This window comes from Dreissena polymorpha, chromosome 8 (assembly GCF_020536995.1).
Source record: "Dreissena polymorpha isolate Duluth1 chromosome 8, UMN_Dpol_1.0, whole genome shotgun sequence".
NCBI lineage: Eukaryota > Metazoa > Mollusca > Bivalvia > Myida > Dreissenidae > Dreissena > Dreissena polymorpha.
In genome coordinates, this window is record NC_068362.1 from 16,999,389 (window position 1) to 17,024,984 (window position 25,596).

At 36.7% G+C, this 25,596-nt stretch overlaps 1 protein-coding gene and 1 long non-coding RNA gene across 2 annotated transcripts in view; one reads left to right on the forward strand and one right to left on the reverse strand.

Moving 5' to 3' along the window:
• Nucleotides 1–1,069: 1,069 nt before the first annotated feature.
• Nucleotides 1,070–1,725, reverse strand: LOC127840972 (uncharacterized). The gene is made up of 3 exons (XR_008030648.1): nucleotides 1,468–1,725; nucleotides 1,212–1,433; nucleotides 1,070–1,117 (listed from the first exon to the last, which is right to left on the reverse strand). It is a non-coding gene; the product is annotated as an uncharacterized LOC127840972 (long non-coding RNA).
• A 5,395-nt stretch (nucleotides 1,726–7,120) lies between these two features.
• LOC127840979 (uncharacterized) overlaps nucleotides 7,121–25,596 on the forward strand; it is a 35,034-nt gene continuing 16,558 nt past the window's right edge. The window contains exons 1-2 of the mRNA XM_052369453.1: nucleotides 7,121–7,558; nucleotides 20,995–21,189. Coding sequence (XP_052225413.1) covers nucleotides 7,177–7,558; nucleotides 20,995–21,189 — 577 coding nt within the window. The 5' untranslated portion in view covers nucleotides 7,121–7,176. The remainder of the gene's footprint in view (nucleotides 7,559–20,994; nucleotides 21,190–25,596) is intronic.

Consider the following 25,596-nt stretch of genomic DNA (forward strand, 5'->3'; position numbering starts at 1 on the left):
TAACTTGAATAAAATGACATGGTTATATATCCCACATATTTGAAATTGAAATCGAAATATCCACAAATGAAGATGAATGTTAAAAAAGGGCAAAACTCTTTAAACCTGTAGCCGAATAGAATATACTATATATTCTTGGTTGCCAAGTGTTAATTTAAATGACGCTAACCAAACGATAGCGAGTCAAGTCTGCATATAAAATTTAAAAAGCCCCATGAATAAGGTATCTGTATGGTATTCGTACTCCATGTTAAACCGTATGAGCAAAAAAGCGGTTTTGTAAATAGAGAATAATAGGTTAGTGTTGATTATAGATCAGGTTTATCATGCGAGGCTTAGAAAACAAAAAGCACGAGCCTTGGCGAGTGCTTTTTCGTTTTCGTGCCGAGCATGATAAACCTGATCTATAATCAACACTAACCGTTTATTCTATTTATCCCACTTTTTATTCAGTAAACTTTTTTTATTTAAACAAAATAAAACAAAAAAAAATCGTACTGTGATAATGACTGTAGTGTAACCAAGGTCAGTGTATTACTCCGCGTTCCAAAAATAACCGCTGATCAAATAATCATTTTTTAAAATCAGAATATCGTTCTGTAACAAAGTGTCGAGCGTTATTAATTACAATTTTAATCATATTGAATTGCAAATCTTTAAGTTTTATGATATCAATATGACATTAAGTTGTTATATACAAGGAACTACATTTGTTTACAACGTAGCCTAACACCACACACAATTCACTTTCGATATCAAACTATCGAGTCGATCACGAGGTGCACAATATTTGCTTCTTTGTTATAATATGTGGTTATTTCGTGACGAAATAACAAAGATTACTTGGATTTAAGCTAATTATATACATTAACATTTTGAATGTTGAAAGTGGCACCAAATAATTGTGAGGCAAAGTTGTTCGAACTAGAGAAAGACATTTGCTGGTGAAGTGACTGGGTGGGGTATGGCAAGCGGTTCGACGCATAATCCCAAGAAACTAGGTTTCTCATGAGAACCTAAGTTCTTAGAATGAGAACCTAGGTTCTCAGAATGAGAACCTAGGTTCTCGCTTGAAGATTGCACATGGCGTCAAGAACCAAAGTTTTCAAATGAGAACCTAGGTTTTCATGAAAACCTAGGTTCTCATTTGAAAACCTAGGTTCTCATGAGAACCTAGGTTCTCATTTGAAAACCTAGGTTTTCATGAGAACCTAGGTTCTCATGAAAAACCTAGTTTCTTGGGATTATGCGTCGAACTGCTTGCCATATCCGTGGTTTTCATTTGGGAACCATAGGTTCTCTGAGAACCTAGGTTCTCTGAGAACCTAGGTTTTCAGAAAACCTAGGTTCTCATGAGAACCTAGGTTCTCATTATGAGAACCAAGGTTCTCATAGAACCCAGGTTCTCTTGAGAACCTAGGTTCTTTGAAAACCTAGGTTCTCTGAGAACCTAGATTCTCTGAAAACCTAGGTTCTCTGAGAACCTAGGTTCTCAGAGAACCTAGGTTTTCATAATTACGCGTCGGACGGCGTAAACTTGCTCGTTTGGAATACGGGACACATATTATTCAGGGCGCAGGATCAATGGGGTTCACATATGATTACACACGGGCTGGACAGAATGAAAACACGCCGTTAAGAACTTTATTTTTGCAGATATCTCAAGTTATTGAAATATGTTTGCAAAGTCTTTAGCGCATAAGTTTTTCTTGCAGTGTTGCCGATATCTTAATATTGAATAATACATTATTACACATAATCAATAGGGATAAAACTTGTATTTTAGACCATAATGATTGCTTCCTACATGTAGGTCACAGACATACTTAAAATAGAAAACTGTACCGTACAGTCGTTTGAGGCCCGAACAAGGGAATTGAATATTTGAAACTCATTTAATGCTGTAACAATATATTATGTAACGATTGATCTGAATTTTTAGTCTCAAAATAATATTTACAATTAAAGATGTATTTCATAAACAGTTCAATTTTTTATTAACGTGTTCAGACCAATGTCGACCGATTACTTTACTAATTTCATTCCTAAATAACACCCATGCACGGAAACATGAACAAGAGGCAGTCACTGACGGCTAATGCCTGTGGTCACAAATATTCAACAGATAAGTTTCGTAGAATATTACTGAGCATTGTCTGAACATTGTTCAGAAAATGCTCTTGGGGAGAAACATTCACGGTTTCACGCCTATTTCTATTCATGTTACACATATGCCGCCAGCGTGTACCAAGCAATGGGAGACAACTGGAGGTTAATTATGGCACGCGGTTCGACGCATAATCCCAAGAAACTAGGTTTCTCAGAGAACCTAGGTTCTCTGAAAACCTAGGTTCTCTGAGAACCTAGGTTCTCAGAGAACCTAGGTTCTCATGAGAACCTAGGTTATTGAAATCCCAAGAAACCAGGTTTCTCACGAGAACCTAGGTTCTCATGAGAACCTAGGTTCTCATGAGAACCAAGGTTTATGAAATCCCAAGAAACCAGGTTTCTCATGAGAACCTAGGTTTTCATTTGAAAACCTTGGTTTACGCTTGAGAACCTAGGTTCTCATGAGAAACTAGGTTTTTCATGAGAACCTAGGTTCTCATAGACACATAGAACTTAGGTTCTCATTCTGAGAACTTAAGTTCTCGTTTGGTATCCTAGGTTTTCAAAAGAACCTAGGTTCTCATTTGAAAACCTAGGTTCTCATGAGAACCTAGGTTCTCATTTGAAAACCTAGGTTCTCATGAGAACCTAGGTTCTCATTCTGAGAACCTATGTTCTCATGAGAAACCTAGTTTCTTGGGATTATGCGTCGAATCGCTTGCCATAGTGGGGCGAACATCAAGATCAACTTGTTCGACGGTAGACAGTGGTTGTCTAGGCTGCATTCCGGCCATAGTTTCGGTGCATGAAGGTAAACAAGAGGAATCTGTTGGATTGTAACATTTACTGGACTGAGCAAGAATGATCACTTTTGCTGCTGTTCAACAGATATGTTGGAATAATTGGTTATGGACTGGACATTTTTGTGCCCTGTTATGGCCATGGTTTCAGTGGGTGGAATGTTTGCATTTCGAGGTTTTTGGACCAGGAATTTGCGAACTGAGTGGTTCGTTATTCTCTTGTGCTTGAGAAAGCCGGCGTCTTTTGCCATGGCCTTCAGCATCTGACCTAACTTGTTGACACCCAATTGTTGACGCAAGAATGACCGGGATGCAGTGTCATTTGTGCGTATTGCCAGGTAGAAAAGATGCTTTGAAGAAAAATCAGATGGACGCATATCCGAGTACAGCTTGTAAATGAACACAGGATTTCTTGGTCCAGACGATTGTTTTCTACGGTCAAAGGGGAGCAACTCGAACTGACTTCTTCAAAGGGGAGCAACAACAACAGAACCTATTTGCATAGTGTTAAATGTACCTAATACTAGGTTTTAATGACAATAAATGACAAAAAACTCGTTTTTGCTACTTTCCTTTGTTTTAAGGTCATTAAGATTGACAAACATTTGAGATTGTTTTTATTATTGATGCACTTGGCAAATACAGGTGACGAGGTGCGTGGGAAAAAGTAGTCCCGGTTCGGCAGTTGATGACGTCATTTCGTGCCATTGATTATAGCCTTGCCGTTGATTATAGATGAAATTTATCAACCGAATTCGCTGTAAAAGTGGGATAAGTTATTTTTGTTTTGGCTATTTAAAAATCTAAACAATTTTCGAAATGAGCTTAGGAAAAAGAGCAACTAGTCCCTCAACGTGAACAGATTATTAACGGAAATAGATATTCCCCGAAGTGAATATGGTAGCACTCTGATGAAAATACGGGAAGAACAACTTTGTCGGCGTTTTTCTAAACAATATTGGTAATGAATATTAACATGGTCATGTTATTAAATTAAAATTGAGCAAAGAAACTAGGCCACCGGAAGAAGGATATTTCAACATGATGTTAGTCAGATTTTATAAGAATATGATCAGGAAAATGCCTTTAATAAGGCTAGAAAGGGAATGACATGATCCTCAGCAGCTGACGAGAAACCCAAAGATGGGAGTATGTTTGGTACGTCCGCGGAAGGAACATATGATACATATGATACGTTTTTCGGAAGTCGAATGTAGATAAGATTGTATATCAGCGGAAGAGGACAAGATTTATCCGTATAAAGGTTGATAATAGCGTGGAAAGATATGTATAGTTATTGGCATCTAATCTGATATAGAAAAAATATATAGGTTTTATCGTGGGGCGGAAGCAGTTTAAATGTGTATTGTTTTTTTTAAATAGGAGTGTCGAACGTCAGTTTTTCACTGGTGCCTGTACTCAAGCAAGATACATTTTTTAAAAGTAACATGATATATAGTTTTTAATGCAATTTTTGGACAGAATATAAAATGAGCTTTCAACTGATACCAGACTTGCATATTATGAAATAACGAAAATGTTCGAAAATGCCTCGAAAATGCTTTTGCTGTTTTATAAATGTAGGTTACAATACACTAAATGATCGCTTCATGTAGGGATGTACTCTCTAAAAAAATATCATAGTTGACAGGAAGGCACGTTTTACACTTTTTACCATTATTCGGGTGTTATCTTGCGGAGATAATGGTAGGGCATGAATAGGTGTTCACTACTGAATCCCTGAAATATGATACACTTGAACACTATAGTAAACCATTGCACTAGAAACGGCCGAAAAAAAAAGTTGCAAAAACAGTCGATTTTGATTTGTGTTAAGTTCTTTCTTGCTTTTACATGACATATCTTTTTTATTGCATAAATCGATTCCGCTTAGAATGGCCTTTAAGAAAAGGTATGGTTATGGGGGTCTCTATGTGCAAAATGTTGCATTTATTTTCGCTCAAAGTTGTCGCTTTTACATTGAATTATATAGGGAAACTATTTAGTGTATTATGACCTGTACCCTATACGAACGTTGACGAGTGACGTCACGCGCACCTGCTAAATGACCCGAGTTTCTACTGGAGGGCAAAAAGCGCATATACAGAAGCTCTATCTCAATATCTATCTCATAGTACTGCCTTGACAAAATCAACGTTTTTGTTGATAATCATGCATAATATCAAATATAATTTTAATTATGATGTCTGAAAAGACATAAGCATGCAAGGAACTTTATTTTTGAATAATATTGTTATTATTTGTTTTTACTTCAAACGAACTCGGGAGTGGAAAACCATTTAAGAGCACATACGGTATATGGTTACCACAAAATTTCTCTACTTGCACTTCTTTGCGACCATTTGAAGTTAAAACAAGTCTCCGAAATTGTAATTCTTTCAGAATAAAATAGATTTAATGAACGAAAACAATTGAGGATGAAGACAAACAACAAATAGATAGATTTTATCTTAGCAACATACCTGTATGCATGTAGTAACCTCTATATGTCTAAAAAAACTAACCTTGTTACACATTAAATAAATTTTATCGATTAATGTTATTGATTTATTTAATTGTTACACCAGTTTTGACACTCTATTGTTATTATTTGTTTTTACTTCAAACGAACTCGGGAGTGGAAAACCATTTAAGAGCACATACGGTATATGGTTACCACAAAATTTCTCTACTTGCACTTCTTTGCGACCATTTGAAGTTAAAACAAGTCTCCGAAATTGTAATTCTTTCAGAATAAAATAGATTTAATGAACGAAAACAATTGAGGATGAAGACAAACAACAAATAGATAGATTTTATCTTAGCAACATACCTGTATGCATGTAGTAACCTCTATATGTCTAAAAAAACTAACCTTGTTACACATTAAATAAATTTTATCGATTAATGTTATTGATTTATTTAATTGTTACACCAGTTTTGACACTCTGTGTTGCAGCATAGGTGTTAAATTGCACCTGTGTTCATCACAAATCGATTATCTCGTTATGATCGGAGACCGTCCAGACAAAGACAACAGGGTGTCATAAACCAAGGCACATTGGGTCCATGCCATAAACCACATGTTGCAGACGATTGTCTGTTCATTAAACACAATTCACGATACCTCCATGACATCTCTTGGCATTTTGAGAAATCAGTAAAGCCAAATTTTAAAGCAAAAAAGAAAAGTGGCTTCAATAAAATATTTCAACATGACAAAATGACGAAATCTGTCAGAAATGGATTAACAGGAACTAGTGCATTATATTAGCCAGTTAATTGAATCATTATAATACAGTGTTCAATAAATATAATTTTAACATATTGTGCAGTATTACTGCTACGTAATTAAGGGATCCGGCAAATGTAAACTTCGCTAGTACGTGTCAAGATTTTACGTTACTTCAGTGTACACAATACCATCATGAAAAGAAGCTTATATGGTAAAAAATACTTGCGTTAAAGAAATGAAATTTATAATGTGTTTATAATAGAATGCTCGACTTTAAATTATCACTAGCACGGACTCTAGATGACAATATACGCTCCGTGTCACTAGTAAAGAGATTTCAATATACATGCGAAGACAATTCAATTTGCATAATATGCAGGTTTTTTTCCGCGTTTGTATGATAAAATTTATTAACATTGGCATTCAATGTTAACGAAACGAAAATTTATTGATTGGAAAAGTATATAACCATAACATTTAAATTTTTTATGTATTCCGTTTTTGGCTTTGTTTGATAATTGATTAAATGCACCTCTTACAAGCTGATGAAAAAACCCCTATCCATACCACTTATAATTATTATCAAATTAATAAGTGTTTTATTATTTTTGCAATATCATTTATTAAAGTCTTACTATCAGAAACAATAAGGCAATTTCATTGTTTTGTTTTGTGGGATTGTCAGTATTTAGTATTCCCACCACGTTTACTCTGATGCTTATAACTACATTGTTTTTATGAAGAGGGATCGATATATATATGTGAATATACATTTATTGGTACTAAATATAATATATTAGCACTATTTTTTTAAAGATATTCATTTTTATTTCGCATTTGTTATCAAAATATTGACGAAGCAAAAGCCCTTTATACATGCTTTACGTTACTGTAACCAGTGTTTTTGCCCTCCAGTCAATGCGCATGCGCGGAAATATCGAAATGTAAACAATAACAATCAACGTTCGTATACGAATTGGAACTGGTGGTATATAGCCTCAATGAGATTTCCATTTTTCGTTGTGCAGAAAAATGGCGGCAAATCAACCACAAAAACGATTGAAAAGAGGACGTTCTTTTAGTCAAATACACAGTCGCCTGATGAAATTTAAAAATGAAATTTTCATTGCGATGGAAAATCTTAGGACGGATCGGTGGATAACCTTTTGCTTTGTAAAAATCCTTCATTGTAACGGTGCATACGCATGTAGCTTTTCAAAGGCTTGGTGCAAGACCCAGAGAAATCTCGACGATGTCGATGAAAACAAACGGTTAATCGTATTGCTTCCTGATTTATTTGACTTTGAGATTATTACCAACTTTTTGGAAAAGGGTGGTGACATTGAAAACAAAATGACAGACAGCCAGCTAACCGCTTTCGACAGACTGATCACATTTTTTGAAAATATAGATGGTAAGTTTTCCTTTATTGATGGTCCCAATTTAAAATGATGAACCTTCAGTACACTATTGGCATTTCGCAATTTTGATACTGTGCAAAGTGGGAAATCAATGAGCGTTTACCTTCAAAACAACGAAATAGTTAACCCATCGCAACAGCTCAATAAAGTCACGTGATGTCAGGGGTTTCACTGGCCCAACAAAAGTTCTCGCCACTTTATCGCAGTGTGAAAACAGCGGGTTATTCCGACTTGATTAAAAAGGACAATCATTTAAGGAACCTTACTACATCAATCAGGGCCCTCCTTTGGCCATTTTTGGGGCCGAAATTCGGCCCCATTCCCCCCTTAAAATACATGTAGTATACTTCCCCTATTTCAGCTAAAAATTCCCCCTACAACAATTATTTTTTAAATTTTATACCTATATTGCCAGCTAGTATCATGCTATTAACCTTTGTCTTTATTAACTGTATACTTATGTAAATTACATTAAAATGTAGCAATTGTAAGTGTTGAATGGTTGGTGAAAAGACGCGAAATTCCCCCTCTAAGGGCCCGGCCCCAATCCCCCAAAGTTAAGCAAGGGCCCTGTGACAATGGATAATGACATTGACTATAATTTTATTACTTAAAGAAGTATGTTAATACATAAAATATATTTTTGTCTGAAATTAGCCCATTTCTTGCTTGAAAAATTATCTTCGCTGGTGAGCCACTTGCTGACATTTTGCAGCCGATATTTTTTTGTTTGCATAGACACCGGTGGTGTAGTGTTAATGAAACATTAACACCGTTAAACAGTTTTCAGTTCATGTGGTATTTAGGTTAGAAATCACTAAAACAACCCGCCTTCTCGGTAGTAAATATACGACATTTTATGAAATCCAAACATTACTTTTTTCATTTTGTTTTTGTTTTCGAAGAAATGCGTGAAAAATTACTTAGTCAGCATTAGACCGTCATTGCATGTCAAAAACCGTGAGACTCACGGCAAAACCGTGAGACTTAACAGGTAGACGTTTCTAATTCTGCATTCTAGTCAGGGGTGGCGAAATCTCAAAAAACTTTACTTGTCCACGGACAACCATTTAGGAAATTTAACTTGTCCGTTGCTGAACTACACTTGTCCGTTAATGTTTATATAAATTATAAACGCATTTATTGATTAATGTAAAACAATGTGGAATATACCAAAATGAGTATGATTTGCTAGTTTTGTTTATAGTTGTATTTCAATAGTACATTCATTATAGCAGTATATTATAAACAATATAAAGACTTTCTAATACTTTTAATCTTGCAAAGGTAGTGTTATTAAAACATGTGTTGAACATAAGTACATCGTAATCTTAACAAATTAAACTAGTTCAATATGTGGACCTCATCAGACTGAGGCTCTGCGCCGCTACTGGTAGCAATTTGATTATCATCAACTGGTAACCATTGAATATCTGTTAGCCAAGTTTCTTGAAAAGTTCTGGTGCGTTTAATAGATCATATTTTTTTTCATAATCGTTCTTAAGTTTTTTTGGGAGGTGGACTGCTCAAAGCTTCGGGTTTCTGCTCCGTTGTTGAAGATTTAAAAAAAAAAAGTTCCATCTTTACCATTAAAGTCGTCTTCAATAACAAGGTAGACCGTGTTTTGATTATCTTACTTTGATACTTTTTATTTCCATCTGATTGTAAAAAAAAGAAACCAGTCTGTACACTGTCTAACAGTCGGGCCGAATGTTTAAAATGCGGCATGCTCCTGGTCTCTTATAGAATAAAGGAGATCACTGCGCATGAGAGTGCCCGTATTTTAGCTTGATTGCTCCGCAAATAGCACTGACAATGTAATCGCATGTCAACATCCGGTTTTGTAAAACTTAATTTAAATTACGGCTTTAATACAATGTATTTTTTTCATTTGCATACCTGGACCCGACTTTTAAAAAACTTGTTGTCCACGGACAACTTAATTGAAAAAAATCAGTTGCCCAGACAAGCAAATGTACGACTCGGGCAACTCGGACATTTGATTTCGCCACCCCTGCTAGTCTGCACTATTTTAGACGTCATCCGATCGCAAACTTACATTATGTCAATTCCTCTGAGTTTACATTATTCTGTCCGCTTTCTATTCTAAAGAATTCAGGCCTTGACACTAACTTTTTTGACAGGGTACCCGGAGGGAACCCTACTTTCAACTTTTGGTGGCCCTCACCCAAACTAGGGAGTCATCTTGTTTCAACACACAGCTACTCTCGGCGTAAGGGCAAATAAGTACAAGAAGCATACTTGTACACATTTTTATTTCCTATATTCAATTCTTTTGCCATTTAAAGCAGACCCATTAAAAGCTCATAACCTTGTCTTGTAAACTTTTGATATCATGTATTTCATCAATATCATCAGCATCGTCATCCTTGTCATAATCATCTTCAGCATTATCATCTTCAGCATTGCCCTTTGCCGCCAGAACTTAGCGTTTCGGAAGTTCTTTTTATAAACTTTTAAGAAATAAAAGGTAATTACGCGCATTCAGGGGTTTCACTGGCTCAACAAAACTTGTTGCAACTTTTTCGCGCCGTGAAAACTGTTGATTATTCCAACCTTATTAAAAAGAACAATGATTTAAAGAAACCTTACTACATTAATGTCATTGCCTATATTATCAACAAACTATCAACAACAAACAAACACATGCATGTCACTATCTTTAAATGTCCGAATTTTAACATTTCCGAAATATAGTACACCAAGTGAACGATATACTTTTTATTTCAGAAATTGTTGGTATCTTAATCAAATTATATCCTTCCAAGGTCATTATAATAATGGAACTATTAAACAGAAATGCTCACAAATACCTGTAGAAAAAAGTGTATACCGGCATGTGTTTTTGTGGAGAAATTAAATGCTTTTGCCAGCCCGATCGCGGTTTTGATTTAAGAAATAGCGGCTCTAATAATTATTATAATTACTGACCGTTGTGACAGTTTGTCCCAGTGTTACTTTTTTGGGGGCTCAATATCATAAAGGAGCCATTAATAATCCGATAATCCGATAATAACCCCATAAAACTTGACAATAGCAGTAAAAACACCGTTTGTAACACTTACACGCTTCAGTGGTTTCAATATACTCTCTGCACTGTAGGTCACTTACATCGTTGAAAATCAATATTTACAACTGACAGACGCTGGCCGCTCATGCTCAGTCGCGTGCTTTCGATTCGCAGTACATTTTCGGATAAGATTTTACCGATTTTTGTTATACGCCGCTCTTTAAAAATTGGAGGCACTTTTAAAAAATCAAATGGTCAATCAAGACAAAGTGGTTCTATAAATTTAGGGTTCCCGGAGGACCACCCAGCTTGAAAGAACTGGTGGTCCTCTCCAAAATCTGGGGGCCTCGGGTCCCCGGACCACCGTTAGTGTCGAGGCCTGGAATTGTGTAAATTTTTGTGTCTTCAACTTTCCATTTTCGTTCGCAGCATCCATTTTTTCCGGAATCTGCAACTAACTTTCTAAATCGGTCTTTCAAGTCGCATATCGACCGTAAAGGGAAGTTACTCTTATCTACGTTTTAGCCAATCAAAATTGTTGTTTCTTGGAAAATTAGTTAATAGTGGCTATGTCAATGCCATAACTCCGCCCATCTGATTAAAATATGACAATTCCGTACTGGTTGATTCGATAACATTGAATCGTAACATCTATAGCATAGGTTATTACACAGCACACTTCAGTGATTCAGTTATCAAGTAAATCCCTACAGTGTAAGTAACTCAAATGTTCGAAAAGTCTGGTCGCATTGTAAAGCGTGACCACTTAAGACATTAGCCATGTGGATTGTTGACCTAGGCGGTCGTCATTATCCCCTGGGGCCTTTCCGGTTGGGGTGTTATCTGTGTAATCCTAGAGATGTTTCTTGCAATTTATACGAATACCGATTTATACGGCCGGAAAACAGGCATTTAGAGTGTGCATTTGTAAAGCTAATGGTCTATTTTTTTCAATCGCCAATTTCATGAAAATCTTATTTTTAATCGCCTGCCAGGAATTGTAATCACCAATGGCGATTTTGGCGATCGGTAACGCTAACGTAGGTAACAGTATGCTGCATAAATGTTTCAGAATTATTTAATAAAACAAATGTACATCATCTGAAAATAAAAATAAATCAAATATCAGAAAATAAAGCATCTCAATTCAAATTGTTTAACAGTTACATTTGATCATTTGGACACGATATACATCAACTTCTTTTACAGCAAGACCGTCGGACCAGCTCCTCTTAAAATGTACTAGCCCGAACCTGATGTCTACTAGACCATAAATGACATAGCAAATGAACACAATTGTGTCATGTAACTGTAATCAGGATTTATCAGTAAATAAGCAGTGAACACCACATATTTTTATGCATAGAGTAAAACAATGAAATAACCCTTTTTAGCCGGATTTTTTTCGAAAAAATCTCGGCTTATAGATTGATGTTGTCGGGCGGGCGGGGGGGGGCGGGCGTGCGGGGTGGCGGCGTGCTCGAAAATGTTAAAGTTCTTATTTCATGGTATAACTTTGGTATGCTTGGACCTAGAGTCTTCAAACTTGACATGAAGGTTGGCCAGGATTAACAGATGACCACTGGTCATTTCAAGGTCATTCATTTGAAGGTCAAGGTCACTGTGACCTTCAATATAAAAAATGTTAAAGTTGTTATAACTTTGGTATGCTTGGACCTAGAGTCTTGAAACTTGACATGAAGGTTGGCCATAACTAGTTAGTAACCACTGGTCATTTCAAGGTCATTCATTTGAAGGTCAAGGTCACTGTGACCTTGAATGTAAAAATGTTAAAGTTCTTATTTCATGGTATAACTTTGGTATGCTTGGACCTAGAGTCTTCAAACTTGACATGAAGGTTGGCCAGGATTAACAGATGACCACTGGTCATTTCAAGGTCATTCATTTGAAGGTGAAGGTCACTGTGACCTTCAATATAAAAATGTTAAAGTTGTTATAACTTTGGTATGCTTGGACCTAGAGTCTTGAAACTTGACATGAAGGTTGGCCAGAACTAGTAAGTAACCACTGGACATTTCAAGGTCATTCATTTGAAGGTCAAGGTCACTGTGACCTTGAATGTAAAAATGTTAAAGTTGTTATAACTTTGGTATGCTTGGACCTAGAGTCTTGAAACTTGACATGAAGGTTGGCCAGAACTAGTAAGTAACCACTGGACATTTCAAGGTCATTCATTTGAAGGTCAAGGTCACTGTGACCTTGAATGTAAAAATGTTAAAGTTCTTATTTCATGTTATAACTTTGGTATGCTTGTACCTAGAGTCTTCAAACTTGAAATAAAGATTGGCCAGTACTAGAAGATGACCACTGGTCATTTCAATGTCATTCATTTGAAGGTCAAGGTCACTGTGACCTTAAATGTTAAAATGTTAAAATTGTTATAACATTGGTATGCTTGGACATAGAGTCTTCAAACTTGACATGAAGGTTTGCAAGCACACTTAGATGACCACTGGTCATTTCAAGGTCATTCATTCTAAGGTCAAGGTCACTGTGACCTTGAATGTAAAAATGTTAAAGTTCTTATAACTTTGGTAGGTAAAAATGTTAAAGTTCTTATTCCATGTTATAACTTTGGTATGCTTGTACCTAGAGTCTTCAAACTTGACATAAAGGTTGGCCAGTACTAGAAGATCACCACTGCTCATTTCAATGTCATTCATTTGAAGGTCAAGGTCACTGTGACCTTCAATGTTAAAATGTTAAAATTGTTATAACTTTGGTATGCTTGGACCTAGAATCTCAAACTTGACGTAAAGGTTTGCAAGCACACTTAGATGACCACTGGTCATTTCAAGGTCATTCATTTCAATGTCATTCATTTGAAGGTCAAGGTCACTGTGAACTTAAATGTTAAAATGTTAAAATTGTTGTAACTTTGGTATGCTTGGACCTAGAATCTCAAACTTGACGTAAAGGTTTGCAAGCACACTTAGATGACCACTGGTCATTTCAAGGTCATTCATTTGAAGGTAGAGGTCACTGTGACCTTGGATGTAAATATGTTAAAGTTGTTAATACTTTGGTATACTTAGACCTAGAGTCTTCAAACTTGATATGAAGGTTGGCCAGAACTAGTAGATGACCAAACTTTCCTAATTGTCAATTCAAGTTCATATTTGTGACCTTAAATGTTATTGTTGTTCATGTATATGCATGCATTCAAAACATAACACAAGGTTTGCTCATGCCTTGAAAAGTACTTACATTTCATTTTGACCTTTGAACAATATTTCAGTAATTTAAGTATTGCATTGACAAAAACACGAAAGGTACTTTCCTGTCATTTAAATCAAAAATCCGGCTTCAATGCGGTCATCTCCGACCGCGGAACTCTTGTTTTTGCTTTTCTTCATCAAATTCAAGCCATGGGAACTGACTCGATTTTCCATCTAGGATAAAATTGACGTTTTCGTGTTTCTTCATATTTACGTTTCGTGTCAGTTAAGCGTTGGATTCTTTTTTATTAACTGATTTGTCAGACAAAAATCCGAACTTGAACAAAGCCATTCTTTAAATTACATTATCTTTTTATCATTGACGATATCGATTTTCCATAGAAGTCGTAAAATCATGCTCTACAGTTTTACGACACTGCAGAAAATCATTATATATTCATGACAACTTGACCAATTGAAACAAGCTATTTCTGCAGGAAGCTCTCCTTTGCGTCTAAAAATAGCGACGAATCATGTGAATGCTCCGCGTTTATTTAAATATACTAGTTTTGTTTTAATGTAAATAACGGATACAAGATTAATTTTACACATTAAAAGTAAAGGTTTTCACAGCAGTTATTTATAGTTATATGAATCAGTATAGATTTTTTTTAATTTATGTACGACCAGTCGGACAAGCTAGCCCGCAGTTTTACTAGCCCGACCACCGATCTTACTAGACAATGTCTGTCGCACGCGCCTTAGTGGCGAACCCTGATTGTTAAAGGGTTTTCTGTTAGCTGTGGTGGTTGATTTCCAGGTTCAATCAAATAAATATTTTTCACATCTATTTCTTGACAGAAAGGCCCAGGATAATGGCCACCATCCATTCTTGCTGTCTGAAATAACACAAAACATATTTATACAAACTATCAACAACAAATCAACACATAAATATCACTATCTTTATATGTCCGAATTTTAAAACATCCAAAATATAGTACATCGAGTGAGTGACCTACTTTTGCTTTCAGAAAAAGTTGGTATCCTTATTAAAATGTTTAGTTCCCAGATCATTATAATAATGAAATTGTAAAACATAAATGCTCACAAATGCCTGTTGAAATAAAATAACATGTGTTTTTGTCTTGGTATTGATTAAAGAAATAGCGTCACTTCCGATTCCGAATGTTTTATTTTGTTTGTGTAAGAACGCCAATTGTGAGACATTTTTTTCTGTTTTCACGTTTATAGCTTGGCTTGCACATAGCCCGGATGAAAATTTGACTGGTTTCCGGTAATTTATTGACGAAACACCCTTCTTGCGCAAGACCGGTATCCAGTAAAATAGTCACAAGATTATTACGATTAGTTGCCCAGTTTACATGACGTAATTTAAGAGCTATATTAAGAATAACTGGGATTCCCAGATTTTTTGTGTTCGTCTGGAGAGAGAGAGAAAGATCGTTGTACATGGTGCAAATTGGATAATTGTCGAATGCCCAAAGGAAAAATAAACATTTCTTTGAGAGAAAATATTATATTTTGGTGAAAAATGATATTTTTGGTGGGGAAATTGTATTTTTAGGGGAAAAATTCTGTTAGGGGAAGATGCCAATATTCAGTCATTTTCTTAGTAAAAAAAAACCCCTGATTGCTTACGAGGCGAGTGCTAGATGCCTAAGTTTTTGACGGTCCCTGGGTTCCTGGGTTCGAATCACGGTATGAGCATTAGTTTTGACGGTCCCTGGGTTCGAATCACGGTATGAGCAGTAGTAAAAAAAGCTAATAAGCAGTTTTTGATGGTCCCTGGGTTCGAATCACGGTACGAGCAATAGCCCTGAAAGCTTTGGTTCTCTAGATAGCTTGAGTTTGAACACTAACCTTATAAGCGACGGCTCGAATTCAGATGTGAGAATTTGCACCAACATTGACAGGTCCACGGGTTTGAGCCCCAGTCTGAGTTCTAGCCCTGAAAGCTATGGATCCTGGGTTTAAGCCTGTGTCTTAGCACTTGCCCAGTAAGGGAAGGACCGCGGTTGCGTACCTCAGTCTGAGCATTCGCTCTGAAAGCTACGGTTTCACAGAGTCTCAACTTGAACCAAACAGTCGTCGCTAACATACCATACTGCCATCTAAGCGACCGGTTGCTGAAATGAGCACTAGCTCCGTAAGCAACATTTCCTGTTTTAGAGTCCTGGAATGAGAGCTAGCCTCGCAAGCTATGGGTGTTCGGGTTCGAGCGCCGGTCTGAGCACTAGCCCTGTAAGCTATAAATCCTGCATTTTTCGGTTTCGGCGCTAAGACTAGGACTTGGATCAGGGTCCGTTTGCTTAAATGGTAAGTACTTAAACCGGGATTTGAGCCTGTGGCCCATAGCATACAGGGTAAGTGCTCAGGCAGGGCCTCCAAACCGAGATACGGTACGGAGGGTGCGAATGCTCAGACTGGGGTCCAAGTCGCTTACAGGGAAATTCTTTAGACTGGGCCTATAAAACCCAAAGACCCATTGTTTAAAAAGGGAGGTATCATACCTGGATTCGCAACCGGAATCTGTCGCTTATGTGGCTAGTTTTCACACCAGGGTTGAACCCAGAACCAAGTCGCTAACTTGATGATTGCTCAGATAGGGGCTCAAATCTGAAATCCATGGCTTACATGGCAAGTGCTTAGACAGGGCTTTAACGAGGGATCCATAGCTAACAGGGATAGTGCTCGAACCCGAGCACCTAGTAGTATAAGGAGTACCAATTGTGATAAAACGGTAAAGATGAAACGGCCAATGTTATTGATTAAACTTTAATTAGTGGCCTCAACTTAGTTGGTCCCATAAGTTATTTAGTTGAGGCAACAACTAATAAATTCTGGGAACACGTTATGAAGTTGTCCCCACAAGTTTCTAAGCTGAGGCCTCAACTTAATAAGTTGTTCCCACAAGTTATTTAGTTGAAGGAATAACTTAAAAAGTTAAATGAACAAATTACTAAGTTGAGGCCACAACTTAATAAGTTTGGGAACAAGTTATGAAGTTGTGGCCACAAGTTTCTAAGTTGATGTCTCAACTTAATAAGTTGTGGGGACAATGTACTTAGTTGTTTCGACAAGTAATTAACCAGGTTTTCCGAAGGAAAAAACTGGTTATTAGATTGGCGAATGCGGGCGGGCTGGCTGGCGGGCTGGCGGGCGGGCGGAACAAGCTTGTCCGGGCCATAACTATGTCGTTCATTGTCAGATTTTAAAATCATTTGGCACATTTGTTCACCATTATTGGACGGTGTGTCGCACGCAATAATTACGTCAATATCTCCAAGGTCAAGGTCACACTTTGAGTTCAAAGGTCAAAAATGGCCATAAATGAGCTTGTCCTGGCCATAACTATGTCATTCATTGTGAGATTTTAAAATCATTTGGCACGTTTGTTCACCATCATGGGACGGTGTGTCGCACGAAATAATCACGTCAATATCTCCAATGTCAAGGTCGCCACGACTAAAAATAGATTTTTTTAAAAAACAAACTTACAAAGGGGGTTAATTTTGTTTGTTCATTTCAAAAGTTCAGTTTGAGTTTTCTCCCTTTATCAGATTTATTTTTCACAATGAAAACCTGGTTTTGTGACAATTTTGTCCCTTGTTTTAAAAGTTGTTTCCACAAGTTATTAAGTTGAAGCCACAACTTATGATGTTGTTCATTCAACTTTATAAGTTGTTCCCACAAGTTACTACGTTGAGGCCACACTATAAATAAAGATTTGTGGTTGTACAGAAAAACACATATTGCTTTGCTATATCTAATGGAAAACAATTGAATAAGTTATTCTATTGAAACAAAATCTATAACAATAAGCAGTCCAATTTGCCGAAATATCACATAAGTATAAATGACGAAGATACATTTTACAGCTGATTTATTTACTTAACGTCAAATTAATTCCATACGAACATGCTCCATCATGAGACACTTAAAAATGTTTAAAATAATCTTTATTTGATTTTGTGCAAGAAATGTTTAACAAAAATATGCCTCTTGAACACAGGTGTTTTTGTAAGTTCGACATTTTAAATTGGGACCATCGTTATGCTGTATGTTGGTTGAGTTGTGGGTAATTTCATAAATATGTTATATCTCAAATATTTTATAAATATATGACCATGAATCATTACGAATTTTTTTTTTTAACCTTTTGTCTTTTAATTTCTTGCCTTTTTATGCCCCCGGATCGAATGATCGGGGGTATATTGTTTTTGGCCTGTCTGTCTTTCTTTCTTTCTGTCCGTCATTCTGTCCCAAAACTTTAACCTTACATAAAGTTTTGCAATAACTTTTGAAATATTGATCATAGCAACTTGATATTTGGCCTGCATGTGTATCTCATGGAGCTGCACATTTTGAGTGGTGAAAGGTCAAGGTCATCCTTCAAGGTCAAAGGTAAAAAAAAAGCGGCGCATTAGGGGGCATTGTGTTTCTGACAAACACATCTCTTGTTCAAAATGTTTATCGTCTGTTTACATTTATTATTAAAAAATCAAATGTGTTGACTGTGTCTATTAACTGGCATACTAAATGTAAGGTTCTGGTTGAGTCGTGGGTTCTGATTGGCTGTTCCAATTTCAAGATTTGCATGCTGTAAGCACTCTTAACAAAGCCATTGTAGAGGAAGTTACTTTCTCCGGTGATTGCCATAAGACAACATTGACAAGTTTATAATTAATTAAGACAATCTTTATTTTTATAAAAACCTTTACAGACCACCTGCTTGATACTAGTTCAGTACCATTGTTTGTAATTTACTACAGAAAAAAACAAGATAATCAGCAATTTTTTTTGTCCAATTGGGAAAAGTACCCGTACCGGTCCAATTGGGAAAAATTGAGTCGTGAAAACCCTCAAATTGGGAAAAATCGAGTCGTGAAACCCTCAAATAGGGAAATTGGTGTATTTGATTTTATGCTCCCAAATACTTTAAAATTGATAACTAAGTGTTTTCAAGCTGTCAATATTATATTTACCTAGGTTCAAACCATAGAACTGCCCAGGGAAACTAACAAAATGTTGCATTTCCCCCCCCCCCCCAAATTTTATTTTTATTTTTTTTTACCTTAAATTGGGAATTTTTTGGCCAGCAATTGGGAAATTTGTAGTTTTTTCGTAATTGGGAAAGTGCCGTTTACCGGTACTTTATAAAGAAGGAAAAAAATCGCTGATAATACCTTACTGTATGCAGAAACCTAGCTATCTGGAATTAAAATAAACCAAGACTATTTTAAGTGCAATATAATTTTTCCCCACCCAATTATTATGCTCCTCTTCGAAGAAGAGGGGGTATTTTGTTTTGCACATGTCGGTCGGTCCATTGGTCGGTCCGTCCTTCAGATGGTTTCCGGATGATAACTCAAGAACGCTTAGGCTAAGGATCATGAAACTTCATAAGTACACTGATCATGACTGGCAGATGACCCCTATTGATTTTCAGGTCACTAGGTCAAAGGTCAAGGTCACAGTGACTCTAAATAGTAAAATGGTTTCCGGATGATAAGTCAAGAATGCTTAGGCGTAGGATCATGAAACTTAATAGGTACATTGATCATGACTGGCAGATGACCCCTATTGATTTTCAGGTCACTAGGTCAAAGGTCAAGGTCACAGTGACTTGAAACAGTAAAATGGTTTCAGGATGATAACTCAAGAATGCTAACGCCTAAGATCATGAAACTTCATAGGTACATTGATAATGACTTGCGGATGACCCCTATTGATTTTCAGGTCACTAGGTCAAAGGTAAAGGTCACAGTGACAAACAATGTATTCACTCAATGGCTGCCACTACAACTGACAGCCCATATGGGTGGCATGCATGTTTTACAAACAGCCCTGTTTTTAAATAATTTTTATGCCCCCAGAACATAGGTTCTGGAGGCATATTAAAATTGCACCGTCCGTCAGTCTGTCCAGTCTGTCCGTCCGTCCGGATTAGTTTCCGCTCAATAAGTCAAGCAATTGTCATCCGATCTTACCAAACTTGGTCAGAAGTTGTATCTAGACATTATCTAGGTCAAGTTCGAATATGGGTCATGCCGGGTCAAAAACTAGGTCACGGGGTCATTTAGTGCATTTCAATAACTTCTATCAACGCGTTTATAGGGGGCATATGTCATCCTATGGTGACAGCACTTGTTTTTTATAATTAGCTCAGTGTTATAAGTTTGCAGACATGAAACCCAGTGATAATTTTTCATTTTCAATGTATGAGTTTTTGAAGTGCACATGTGCTGAAACAATGAGTTTTTACCAAAACCAATGAGTTTTTCAAATTGTTAAGAAAAAAACTTGTATGTTGAAAAATGGCTTTTAGCTGGGATGCTTGGATAGCAGCAATATGGTCTGATAAAGCAGCTTAAAGTTCAGATTTTGGCAGCTTTGGTTCATGCCGTTTCTCATACCAGTGTCAGTGCATACGCCACAGTATATTAAGTCGCATTCACTGTCTTACATGTACACGTATTTCAGCCAACTATAAGTTGTTTGCCATTTAGGCAAAAACTTGTTGGTAATAGTACTAGATTTACTTGCCTGGCTCTCGGATGATGCTTTCTAAGGTGAATTATCGGCAATACCAAAACAGCCTTCAAAGTCAATTGAACTTGACTAGTTTTTAATTTCTTTTCGGGGGCATTTTAAGCAATATGAAAGTGGATGCGAACGTTGCGATGGTTCTTTGTCGACTTTTATCAACCAAAGATGTCAAAGCAGAGAACCAGTAGGAATGCAAATATGAATGACGTAGTATAGTTATGGCAGTGTTACAGTTAAAAAATACGATGCAGAAAAATATGGCCTGATGTCAGGATTTCTATTTCTTATAGTGTACCGAACATTATTTAGCAAATATATGTCAATTGAAGTTAACAAATTCCACCATTTACTAACATTGAATATTATTAAGCTGTTAAACTGATTAAGTTTTTTAACAATGAAATGGTAACCCAAACATATTTGCATAGTGAAACTTGCACAACATTCTGGCAGGCACTACTAGCGGGGGCTATACAGAATAGTTCCAATGACAAGATGCGTGCGCTTCTTTACCGGGAACTATTCAAAAGAACAGACCTCGGTAGTTTATATACGCAAAGAAGAAATAAATTTATGTGAGGTAGAGTATACAAGTTTAATAATTAACTCTTTTTTAATAAACATGTTTCATATCTTTTCTTTACAGAAACCTCTAAAAAAATTGAGGATGCAAGGGCTAAAGCCTTCAAAGGAAGCAGTTGGGCAGCAGTACTTGGTGTTCACGTTCTTAGACAGCTTGCAGTTTCAAATGAGATGATGATTGACTCTGGTTATGCTGATCATACATCGGAGTGTCCCTGTGGATGTCGAACTCCACTTCGTGTTGGAGACAACAGCATTGGTAATAAGTCCTACAAAAAATAAACCAATAGGGCAATAATTTGTTTAAATTAAAGGCCGCATTTACAAGAACATAACAGTAATCACATTGTTTGTCCATTTGTCATGCTTTATATGTGGAACATCAGTATTGCCTTTTTAGCTCACCTGTCATGTAGTGACATGATGAGCTATTAGTATACTTGAATGTCCATCATCCACAATTATTTACACAACATCTCCTCCAAAACCGCTGGGCCAATGTTGCTCAAACTTGGCAGGAATGTTCCTGGCATGAAGCTCAAGTTGTTCAAAGAATTGCATTCCATGCGTAACTCTGGTTGCCGTGGCAACTGAAAGGAAAACTTTAAAAATCTTGTCTGGAACCGCACGGCCTAGAGCTTAGATATTTTGCATGAAACATCAAAAGTTATATTAACTGTTCTGTTCCGCTAAATAAGTAAGTCACAGGAGCTAAATATATTTTGCACAATTGAAGGTCCTATTCAAAACTTACATAAATAGATCAGCTCCAATGCATGAGTAGGTCATAGGAGCTTAAAAAATGATGTTCCACTTGATTGACATCTCATCCTTAACCAATGATCTTGACAAAACTACACAGGAATGATCCTTGGATGATATGACTGCTCCTTGGGTGACACTTAATAAAACAAATAGCCGAAATAATTCCTTTTGATAAAAGTACATTAACTTTCTCATTCATCTAAACAAATTGGCTGTCAAAGCTGAATATAGATGCCTAAACAGCTATGGTCACCAGGTGAGTGATAGAGGGTCATTTTAATCCTATTGTATAATTGCTTAAATTCCCATAATTTCTTTAGTTGGGATCAGATTTGATTCATACATTGACAAAACAACACTTACCTGACATACCACAATGGACTTTACCCAAAACCATCCCCCACGTCCAACCCCAGAATCCCCCCCCCCAAAAAAAAATAAAAAAAATAAAAAAATAAATACTTTTTTCCTTTTTATGTCCCTCACCACTATAGTGGGGGACATATTGTTTTTGCCCTGTCTGTTTGTTGGTTTGTTTGTGTGTTTGTTTGTGCAAACTTTAACATTTGCCATAACTTTTGCAATATTAAAGATAGCAACTAAATATTTGGCATGCATGTGTATCTCATGGAGCTGCACATTTTGATATTTATACACACAGAGGTGCCAATGCATATTTTCACGTTCTCAAGTGTCAATTAGGGTCTCAAATGCCAATTAGCGTCTCAGATTACTCAACAAGTTAATTCACATATTGCTAGATAAAAGATGTCAATTACGAAGTGCAAAGACCCCGTTCACACCTACCTTAACCTGTGAAACACAACTCCTTCACACCTAACTTTATCTGCATTAATTTTATGTCCTAAACTGAGCCCCTAAAAATGCGATCAATGAAGTAGTGTGAAAACACCAACAAAGACATTTTTTGATCTTTTAATTTTTGTCAAAACTGTTACTGCTCCGCTCATACCTACCCTTACCTGCTATTTGTTGGTTCGACAACAGCCCCTTCAGTCTATAACATTACAGCAGGGGTCTCACTAGTGGGCGAAGTGGGCGATTTGCTCGCCAAGAGAATATTTATGTTGCTAATTTATTTCATGAAGGCGACATAACTTCTCCACCTTTTAATTATTTGTTGTGCCACACATTGACCATTAAAATCAATTTGATGTGGAGAATTGGACACAGGAGAATTCTCAGCCAGAAGTTGCCCCATTTACAGGTCATGCAAAGTTGAACATTCAAATGCACAGTCGGGAGTTATTAGAGTTCTTATAATTGTTCATAGGTGAAGCCTTGATTAATTGCCTTGTGCTGGCTACCAATTACTATACTTCAGCAAAGTTAAATGGCCCATTAAAACAATACAAAGGAATGATCAAATGGGAAGAGTTAACCTAGCACACTGGCAATAAATATAGGGCTCATTTACGGGTAAGATTTGGAATCTGCATGCGCTGTAAAATGAGACTTTAAATGAATTTTTATTTTAAAAAATTGTAGCACAATATAAATTCGATTTAATCTTGATTTTCTTAAAATTTACAAGGAAGTAAGAAGATTATGAATATTACTGGTTTTGTTAAAATTGAAGTTTTATTTGATACACCTGTACAGGAAAAATAATAATAAATAGTACCAGAATAATTTACAATCAATTACAAATAAGAAAAATGTGGTTTCCGGAGAAGTGCCCCCCCGGAGAACTGCCCCCCGGAGAACTGCCCCCTTATTTTAAAGGTGGCGGAGAGGTGCCCCCCCATCAAATCGGTAGGGGCGGAGAACTGCCCCCCTGTCAGAATTTAGTAGGCGGATATCTGCCCCCCCATCAAATCTGTAGGGGCGGAGAACTTCCCCCCGGTGTCATATTAGTTATTAGTTACGTAGTGAAAACAATACTTACGGGTAATTTTACGTTATCGCCGTACACATTTTATCCGGTAACAATTTAATTTCAGTACAAGTATATTACCATTTATCGAACTGAATAACACAAATTGTCTAGAGGTATGTGATAATACTGTTTAAGGCCCTTGGTACGCATCTGCACCACTCACTATACATGAATGCCTTGTAAAAGTCGTGTTTTAATAAGAGCGCGAAACATAGTCGAGATCCACACAGGAAACGCGTGCGTGTTAATACTGGCAATGTGTTGCAACTAAATATAGACGTGCAACTCGGTACTTATGGAGGAAAAGTTACATCGGAATTAATTTACATTATAAAGATAGTATTGACCCATGGAAAAAAAGTTAATTGACATATAAAAAAGTAAATTAATAGGCAAGGCAAAGGCAATAATTTAGCTGACTTGAAGAAAAAAATGAAGTGAAGTTGAATTTATAAGCAATTTATTTATGTTGTTTAGTTAATTCATGTCTTCTAGCACCTTATCCGTCGGTAGCATCGCCAGACCGTCGAGTCGTCCGCAGTTTGCATTTTGAGCAGATCATGTCGACATGCCAAACAAACAAAATCGGTAACAGTTGCTTAAATTAGCAGCTAATAAGGCAGGCAGAGAACTTGTTCCCGTTAACGATAAGTACCGCGATCTTTTAATCTTTTAATTGGTAGACCGGACCGACCTTAATTGTTAAGAACTTGTTAGCTTTGAATAAAGCCGCATACGGGTTTATTATATTGAACCGTCCAAATCCGTAATTGGCGAAAACAAACAAATAAATTATTGTTTTCAGCTGGCATAAGGATGGATTAAATTGCATGCTAATTGTTTGTTTTTATTACGGGGAAAATATCAAATAATTCAGCCGCGAAAACTTTTTATTAGCAAAAAGTTATTTGTTTTTCTTTGTTCACATTGACGAAAATCACGTGATTATAAAGTTGGCGACGTGACGACGTCCATGCCGAGGTAGGTATTTTATGCCGTTTTAAAACTTTTATTACTTGTACAACTTTATATTACTTTTGAAATTTCACTCAATTTCCATACATAATAGCAAGAAAGTTACTGGCGTTATTGTCATTATAATACTCGCTTTATATATCACCGCTATTTCTTTAATTAGGGGGCACTTCTCCGGGTCATCAATTCTGACAGGGGGGCAGTTCTCCGCCCCTTATTAATCAGCAGGGGGGCAGTTCTCCGCCCTATACAAAAACAGTGAGGGGGCAGTTCTCCGCCCAGTGAAAAATCTTTGGGGGGGCAGTTCTCCGGGGGGGGGGCACTTCTCCTAGAGCCGAAAAATGTAGGTTTCATACACTTGACATCTCTTATTATAAATGAAATGCAGCCTTTTGAATTCCATCACCCATTTCAGCCTCTATTATTGAAATAGCTTATCAGTTATCACATAAATAGCATGTTAAGTGTTAAATATATTACTTAAACTCAGTTAAATACATCAATAACAAACATGAACACTTAAGTGAGTGTGTGTTTGTATTTGTGAATGTTGTCCCCCAAAGTGTGAAATAAGAGTTGTTTCTGATTAATGATAATTGGCACGGTTTAATGAGGGGTATAAGACAAGTAAAGAGTTGATTGAAAGCTGAACGGAAATACTTCTCCTTTAATTGGCCGCAAAATACATGTAAAATGAAGACCTATGACGCAACTGTACAGAAGTGACATTTACCGAAATTTTGAGCTAAGCTTGACCCCTGGATGCAAAAGTACCATTTCTCCCCGAAAAGTTGCCACTTCTCCCTATTTTGGCCTTTGGGAGAAGTGACTTCTCCCGAATTTTTTAACCTAGCTAGACCCCTGTTACAGGGTGTAGTTTTCTGCAATAAAAAAATGGCGCCAATCATGAAGATTTGCGATTACAAAATGGATCTTTTGCAATTTAGCAACCAGGTAAGCGTTGTGTTAATATATTAGGGGCACCGAATTTTTATTTTGAAATTTGGAGTTAAAAAACTGCGTGCT